At 31.7% G+C, this 9,129-nt stretch overlaps 1 protein-coding gene across 2 annotated transcripts; it reads left to right on the forward strand.

The window, feature by feature from the left end:
- Positions 1-24: 24 nt before the first annotated feature.
- LOC134270432 (mortality factor 4-like protein 1) lies at positions 25-8,786 on the forward strand. 2 transcript variants are annotated; one of them, XM_062752655.1, is made up of 15 exons: positions 25-127; positions 1,917-1,963; positions 2,210-2,277; positions 2,427-2,513; positions 2,625-2,713; positions 2,970-3,085; positions 3,330-3,473; positions 3,832-3,951; positions 4,390-4,488; positions 5,380-5,481; positions 5,847-5,935; positions 7,045-7,144; positions 7,425-7,494; positions 7,700-7,784; positions 8,085-8,786. In XM_062752655.1, the coding sequence occupies exons 1-15, from the start codon at positions 100-102 to the stop codon at positions 8,167-8,169; spliced, it is 1,329 nt and encodes a 442-aa protein (XP_062608639.1). In that variant the 5' UTR covers positions 25-99; the 3' UTR covers positions 8,170-8,786. The 2 variants fall into 2 exon arrangements, with proteins under 2 accessions (XP_062608639.1, XP_062608640.1); XM_062752656.1 differs by having other exon boundaries at positions 4,390-4,479.
- Positions 8,787-9,129: the final 343 nt, after the last annotated feature.

Below are 9,129 nucleotides of genomic sequence, written 5' to 3' on the forward strand. Positions count from 1 at the left end.
TTATTTTTACCTTTTGTACACAACCGGAAATGAGGTTTTTCACATTGTGCATTTCTCTGGCCTGTTTAGAACTAAGCGGTAATATAAAATACTTTCAAAATGCCACCTAAAATGAAATTTCAAGAAGGTAATTCAGTTTCTTTGTCTGTCATTTATTATATTTGCATTTGGATTGTCGTTTGTGAAGAAAGTGTGTGCTGATTTTGTAAAAACAAACATTTAATAGGCTAGTTAGAAGTTGGGTGATGAGAAGTCGAAAGTTAAATGCTTTAGTTTCACTGACCATTGATGGAAGTAGATATCCTCAGAGGTCCTTGAGTCGTTACCTTAGTTTGATCTGGTCTGTTTTGTTAATATATTTTGAAATGCTATTTTATTTTGTACATGTAACAGACTAAGTCATTGCTTTGGTGACTGACATTAAATTATTTTTCCTTTAAGTTCATTTGAACCACAGGGGCTTGGTCCCGGCGTGTAATGTTTTTTTTTCTCATAAAGTCATATACAAAATACTTAGCTGCAGAACTGTAGCTCTCTGGTTGAGAAAATTTGGACAGATAAAGCAGAGAGCTAGAGATCCAATCATTGTAAAAACCTTCGATTTACGCCGATGATATTTTGTCACTCAATTCGGATAATTTTTCTTGTATTTGATACTTTCATCAGATCTAAAAATGGTATTTAATAATTAATCATGCTTTTAAACTTCAATTCCTGATAATTTACTTACCTTTCAATGCTAACAAATGGCAGTTTGTGGTTATGGACGTCGAAATGGAACTCTTTTAAACCGGTCGACATTACAAAACTATATACAGAACTGTTTCAGACAGTTAAAAGGTAAATAAACTTTAGTAAAGTATCACAAATAAGAGTTAAATATATGATTAATTTGAGGATGCAATTCTAAAAGCCAGAGAAAGTTTCAACTACACGAAATAAATACCTAAAGTAGCGACAAAAAAATCGTCGGCGTAAATTGAAGGTTTTTACAATGGTTGGATCTGTAGCTGTCTGCTTTATCTGTCCAAATTTTCTCAAGCAGAGAGCTACAGTTCTGCAGCTACGAAATACTATAACAACATATAAAGAGGATGCCATCCTTTGCTTCAATATCTGTTTTTGTTATAGTTTCCCATATTTTACCAACTCACCACCTTGAATCTTTCGGTTATATGTTTGTTTGCCCTAAAATTTGTTCACCCATTATGCTGTTTGGCCTAATTCCCATTCGCCCAGAGTCCGCTCGCCTTAAAACTTGTTTGCACAGCCAACTTTTATTCGAGTTTGAGAAATTTTCGTGAGTTCTGCGACCGAATTTAACCCGCGAATATTAATTGCAGCAAATCAATAATATTGCTTAGTATTTGAGGACAATGGTTTCCTCAGTCGCAAACAATAATCTTCGCAGATTAATTTCAAACGGACAAATCGCGAATTAAAGATGACGCGAAAAATTATAATTGGTTTACAGTATATATAAGTATTGGGCAAACCAGATATAGGGCGAACAAGATATTAGGCGAACAATATTTTGGGGTGAACGGACTCCTGCTAACAGGTAGATCGGGCGAACCAACCCAATGCTGAATCTTTTTAGTAAAGATTCTCATAAGACAATGCTCAAATTATACCTTTGGAGCCTCTACAATACACATTTCAGGCTATAAAAAATTCAAATGCTCTTAAAGACATTTGTAGAGAGAACAGAAAATGAAAGTAACCTCACGTCAGGTTTTAAATTACATTTTAATACTAACTCTGTCACTATGAATTTTTATTATAGCTCTTTAAGGAGATACTTGGAATACACACACATGAAAAATAGATAGGGCTAAAAATAATTCATTGCATATGGGCAATTTTAAATTTCTAATGAAAAGGTTACTTATTTTTTGTGTTTCATATTTTGATAGGGGAGAAAGTGCTTTGCTTTCATGGGCCATTATTATATGAGGCAAAGGTCAGTACTACACAAGTCATGTTCATTAAATTAACTGAAAACATCTATGAAGTAAAGAATAAAGACTTTAATATATATTCTTTCAATGATGAGATCAAAATGCTTATATACCCGCATGAAAATGATGTCATGAGCTATATTCAGAGTTTAATGGAGTTAATATGTCATAATTTCATTTTCTTATCCTGATTAATATATTATATAGAACTTTATGTTTATTCTTATACATTTATAATTTTATTTTAGTGTGTGAGATTTGAAGTCAGGGACAAAGTTAACCAATACTTTATACATTACAATGGATGGAACAAAAAGTAAGAACAGGTTCTGGCCCTGAAGGGGTTGATCTGATGCATTTTTTAATTCCAAAATATTTTCAAAAAATTAGATTTATTGAATACCATTAATAATGGCATTTAAAAAAAAAATTAAAAATCTAATACATGTAATTGGTTTGCTTCAGTTGGGATGAGTGGGTGCCAGAGAGTAGGGTGTTGAAGTACAGTGATGCCAGTATTCAGAAGCAGAAAGAACTGTTAAAAGCTCATGTGTAAGTAGATGATAATATTCATGGAGTGTTTTAACTGGGTGTTTGATTACCCGGTAGATTTAAATTATTGATTCAGTAATTGATTACACTTATTGAGAAGAATTTTTTCAGTGGGAAAAGTAGAAACAAAAGTAAAGCAAGGGAAAAAGAAAAAGAGAGAGCATCGACTCCAACAACAGAGAAGACATCCAAACAGAAAGGTAAGTGGGTAATGTGAAAGCAAATCCAGATGAAATATCAACAAAAACAAAACATTATGAAATTAAAAATCAAGAATTAAAAGACTTGTATGTGTTAACATTATCAAAAGGTGAAATCTTTAGCAATAGGGGTAGGATGATATATTGATACATTATTTCCATCTTCTTTAATTTGTTAAGGAAATTATGATTATTTTTATGTCCATCAATGACATTTAACTTGGTTATTATAGTCATAGTGATTTGTTAATTTAAGGTACGCCAGCATCAGGTGCAGGGTCAGCTTCCAGTTCCCAGGATTCCTCAGCAAGTGCCACACCCACTACTGGCCCGTCAGACCCGAAAAGGAAGAGAACGCGCACTGATACAGATGTAAGTCAGTGTCAAAGGAGGAATTAAAGCGTATAACTAAACTGATGGGAAAACAAGATTGAATGTATATCCTGAACTCCACCCTGTCTCCATTGCTGATAATGTTTCTTTGCATTTCATTTGAAAAAGGACAACTTTATCCTGCATTTTCATTGCAGAATCAAATGCATTTTCTCCCTCTTAAGTTTCCTGCATATTGAATGAGTTAAAACTTCTTAAAAACATTGCTATGTTCCATTTACAGTCTGCCCCAGGTACCCCATCTCAAGAGACCAAGGAGGCCACACCCTCATCAAGTACCCAGACCAGTACCCCCATCCAATCAGAAGCCCAGAAGAAGAGAGGTCGGCTGGGGTCAAGTACACCTGCTCCAACAGCAACTATAGAGGTAATAATAAATAACTTAAAAGAATTTCAGGTTAGTTCTTCTTTGGTGAAAATTTATTTATGCATGGATCTGTGAAATAAAGTATTGTTATAAAAACTTTGTTAATTGTTAAAGTGAAGAATTTGTTATTTCATTTTCATATTTTAGAAAAATACAGGGCTTAATTTGTATTAAAACTGTACCTTCTTCTTTAGGTTACTTCTGCTTAAATGAAAAATTATTTATGCATAAATCTGTGAAATGAAGTATTGTTCTAAAAACTTTGTTAATTGTTAAAGTGAAGAGTACCTCAACATTAAGTATTTTTCAATACATTGAGTTTGTCACACTAATCTTTCTCCTGATAAAAATTTTACAGTCTGCGCCAGCCACTCCAGCATCGGAATCAACAGCCAGCACTCCCTCTACTCCTGTGGCTAGTGAAACCACAAAGAAACGAGGTCGTCCCCCAGCTACCCCCACACCCTCAACAGACACGGTAAGTTCATAAGGGCAGTAGTAGAAAAAAAAGACAGATGTACAAGACCTTTGCTCTAGCATATGGCCACAAAGAATGAAAGTGAAATGTGGCTCCTTTGAGCATTTTTATACATGAAACATACACTGTACATGAACATGTACTTCATTTTAATAGTGATAAATTTTAATTTCTAATGCGAAAGCTAATACATATATTGTCATACATCAAACATAAACTGTACGTGTACTTCATTTTAATAATGATGAATTTTAATTTCTGATGCAAAAGCTAATACATATTCATGATTAAAAGAAATGCCTTAATGTGTTATTTTCAAGACTCAAATTTGCTAATTTATGTTTGTGCTAGTTAGTTGAAGAAGAGGATTATGATAAATCTACAGTGGTCTTATTTATGAAGGGTTACATTATATGGCGTGATGATATAATTTTGTAGACATCTCAAGCCTCCCAGGATTCTACTCCGTCTTCAACAGGAACTCCCTCCACAGAAGTAAAGAGGAAGCGGCCCAGGCCTGACCCCACGGTAGAATCGGTACTATTTACTAAACCCCGAAATTATAAATATCCACACAACATAGAAAAAGCATGAGTCTTAAATTCTTATAACCTTCAAGTACCATAAAATAGGTATAATTAGTTAACCTCCACAAAATATTTTATGCACCTATTTTCAGCTCACAAAGCACACATGTACATTGAAATAATTTATTTAAACAACTTCAGAATAAAGATTAACATGATTGTCATCCCTTCCAGACGTTGTTATATTATTTAAAACATTCATTTAATCTACATTAATTCAAATACATTTAACCAAAATTGAAACAAAAGCGTAAATGTGAAATCCTAGCACCTATTAATCCATCCAGCCTCAGAATATGAAAGGCTTTATTGTTAAAACCTTTGTCAGAATTTGAAGTCAACAAATTTTTTTATAATGCCCAAAATAATAGAACCTCACTGTAAAGGTTCTATGTACAAGTGTATATATAAATTCAATAACCTCAGTGAATTTATTATACACTTCCTCCTTAATGAACAGAAGCAGTTCATCTTTGTATACCAGTGACGTATGTGATGAGATATACTGTAAAATCACAAATATTCGTGGGGGATTAAATTTCGTTTATTTCATTGTTAACAATTATCAACTAAATTAAATCCCACATGAAATTTTATATGACTACATATTAAGTAGGATTACTTTCAAAACAATGAGATTAAATGCCCACGAAACTATTTTTTATGAAAAATCAACGAAATTTGATCACCACGAAAATTTGCGATTCTACAGTATATTTTTGAATAATTGTTTGAATTCAAATACATGTAAATGTACATACATGTACACAGTAACACTTTAAGCTTTATGAAGTTATGTATTTACTGGGATATATTCAATATCTCTTTTCTGTATTTATAGGAAGAATCCTTTTTAGCAAAGATAGAAGTCAAAATCAAGATTCCAGAGGAACTCAAGCCCTGGTTAGTGGATGACTGGGACTTAATTACTCGACAGAAACAGGTAACCTTGATACAGACAAGAGTATTGTTTTTAAATGAATCTGGACAAGTTTAGTAATTTGTTGTAGATGTCCTTCATTAAGGTAATGCACATGTACAAACTAATAAATATCAAAACCTTTAATTTGGTATATCATTGGTACATGTATTTTGATGTTAGCTTTCTTCATTAAATTAAATTACATTTATGTACAAAACCTTCAATTTGGTATATCATTGTATATGTATTTTGATGTTGGCTTTTTTATGTAGTATTGATCTTGAATACCCCTTCTGTTATATGTGCACATATCATTAGTCTTTTCATCAAAATCATCTTGTAGATGCACTTTTTGTTTATGAATAGAATGTAACATCCACTTTCAGGTAGTTTCCCTGCCCTGCAAAACAACTGTAGATAATATACTGGATGACTATGTACGCTCCAAGTCCACAAAAGCCAGCAATGTCAACAAGTATGTTGAATTTCTCCACTCCTATCTCTGTCAAATTTTATGGTATAAATGTAGTCTTATGTACGAGTCAGTTTTTTGTTGTTGATATAATAGATGATGAAAATATAGAAAATAATATTGATGAAAAATATTTTGCCAAATAGTGACAAAGATAAGAATTTAAACAAGGACTTACTTGTATGAGGGTTATCAAAATGTTTGTCGACTGGTGTGGTTAATTCAAAATACAAGGGTTATTGTTTGAAAATTAAATATTAAAAGTTTACCTAAATTTAAAAAAAAATAGCTTGATATCTTGATTATATTTGACTAATAAACAAACAAAAAAGACACATTGGTCCCCTTTTAATTGGTTAAATTTAATTCACCCGTTTTGCATGGATGTTTTATTTTAAATAAAGTCATCACTATATACGAGGGTTGTCCCGTAAAATCGTGGACAAAGAGGCTATTTGAAAATTAAATACTAAAAGTTTACCTAAATTTAAAAAAAAATGTTGATATCTTGATATTATATTTGATAAAATATACAAAAAGAAAGATTTTAATAAACAAACAAAAAAAAAAGAATACACAGTTTGAATTCAAAATAAAAGTTTTAAATACATAAAATTTGGATTAAAATTATCCTAATTCAATTCCACAATCCTTTGTAAAAAATTGGTTAAAATTTGGGAAAGTGGTAAACACAACACGTTTTCCATGGATGTTTTGTTTTAACTTGAAATGACCATAGAAGAAAAAAGATTATAAAAAACCATATCTTAAGTATGCAAATGAAATAGGAGTTTTCACTGGGGAGTACAAAACATACGGACAAACTCCTAATGTAATAGTAAAAGACGCTGTCACAGTAGACTGCCGATATGAGATTTTCTATTAGTTGAATGATGGTGAGAATATTGTCCACTTACTAATAAATCTTAAACATTTCGACTGTTTAACATTAAAGAATGTATTTTAATATAAGGCATCAGATAAAGGGCAAGGGTACCAAGAAAAAATTGAGCCCCATAAAATATAATTCCACATATTTTCTCATTCAGATGTATGGTTTTACATTTTATTACCAACACAGCAATTCATTGATTAGTAAATTGTTTTTCCAGAGATGCTGTTGTTGAGGTCACTCAAGGAATCCGAGAGTACTTCAATGTCATGCTAGGTACACAGCTACTGTACAAGTTTGAGAGGCCTCAATATGGAGAGGTAAGATACCTGTATGGGTACATAATGTCTCAGGTCAGTGGTAGACGACAAGCTGTGAAAAACTAAACTACTGAGAGATATTAATTAAAAAAATATATAAGCATGTACATGTATTTGTTCTTTGCAAATTTGATTTGAAATGTTCAGTATAAGTATTTACTAAGAAAAAAATTGGCATGCATATATCCGGATTTATCCCTCTGTAGAAGTATTGTCTATCAAAAGTAATAAAAGGCACTCTATAGATGAGTAGTGAGCACAAATTTTAATTTATTTGTAGATACTAAAGGAGAACCCAGACAAACCAATGAGTGAGATCTATGGTGCAATTCATCTGTTGAGACTCTTTGGTAAACTAGATTTATACTCTGATTTCTTTATTTATGTTTTTAAATTTCATTTACAGTGTAGTTATCTGATAAATTAATGCTCAGCATACTTTTTTGTTTACCCCTTGGAAAGTAGACATTTTATTAAAAAAAGTTATTTAACATATTGTACAATGCCAGTTTTTATTAGTATCTTTAGAAGTACATGTATTTGTTTTGATTACAGTTAAACTAGGAGGAATGTTGGCATATACATCCTTGGATGAAAAGAGCATACAACTTCTACAGAGTCATCTGCAGGATTTCTTAAAGCAAGTTATTTCTTAGAATTCACCGGAAAAAACTTCACATCATTTAATTTTGAGATGATTCCTGTTTTCTAACTCAGGGCAGGCCCCCTAACATCACTTTTAAAAACCTATTGATTTATACAATTTGTCCAATTTATCCTTGAATTACATATTTGAAAACTGATTTGTAGACCAATTTCTTAAAGTCTAACAGCTTATACATATATATATACATGCAAAGTAGACTGTTTAAATTTTGCCGTTTTGATTCATCTAAGTTCAACAGAGTCACTTATTTAGTAACTTTCCTTTCTTTTTCAGGTACATGCAAAAGAACACATCTTCTTTGTTTTCACTGAACGATTACATAGTTGCTCCCCCTGAATATCATCGTAAAGCAATATGAAATGATCTCAATCATAGCCAGGATAATGTTAATCGCTTTTGCACCAACAGTTCAGAAGAAGATGGTGGAAGAATTTACCTCTTTGTTATCCATTCAGAGAATCTGAACTTTTCTTTGTAACTGTAATACAACGTTATTACAATGTTGTCAAATTGAACATCTTCTGTATTATGCCATAATGCATGTACTGTTGTGTTTGCATGGTAAAATATACATGAACATATCAAAAATTTGTTTTAGAATTTTATAGATAACTTGTATGCATGAATACAAGTTTTGAGAAGGGGTATCTGTTTGTTATATGCATATGATTAATGGATTTTGAATAAGCATGTTTGAGAAAAGTATAATGATTTGTGAATATGCATGTTCGAGATATGTATAATGATGATATACAATGTAATATGGTGCAAGTGTACCCAGTATGTGTAATATTAGCTTTGTTAAATGAAGAAAACAGATGATCTTGCAGAGAAATTTTATTCTCAAGCTGTGTTTTCAAAGTATGAGGGTTTGTCTTTTGAAAAAGAAATCAAAGCTGATAGACATTCTTTGAGAAAGATTTTTTATAACGTGCAGTAAAAATCATACAAAAAATAAACTTAAAGAAAAGAAAATGCTTGTCCATTTTTTTTTTCAATCTTGACCATCAAGTGATCCATATTTACAATCCATCCACCATTTTGAAAATAATTTGTTATTTAATTTAGGGTGGAACTTTTTTTATGCCTCTTTATATGGATTGCTTATAGTGCATTTTTAATTGGTTTGAGTAGGGCTTACAATTTTGCAAAAATGTGTAGAACTCCAAGGTGAAGAAAAAAACGAACAAGAGGTGTTTGTGAAATACTTATGCCCCCCCCTTCCTTTTGGACATACAAGCCAAAAAAAAAAATAATGGAACTGCAAATAATAAGAATCTTTCTAAGTCCACGGGACAAAACTCTGTGAAATATTGCT

This window comes from Saccostrea cucullata, unplaced genomic scaffold (genome assembly GCF_032062105.1).
Source record: "Saccostrea cucullata isolate Sc308-1 unplaced genomic scaffold, CSIRO_AGI_Scuc_v1 ctg1271, whole genome shotgun sequence".
NCBI classification, from domain to species: Eukaryota; Metazoa; Mollusca; class Bivalvia; order Ostreida; family Ostreidae; genus Saccostrea; species Saccostrea cuccullata.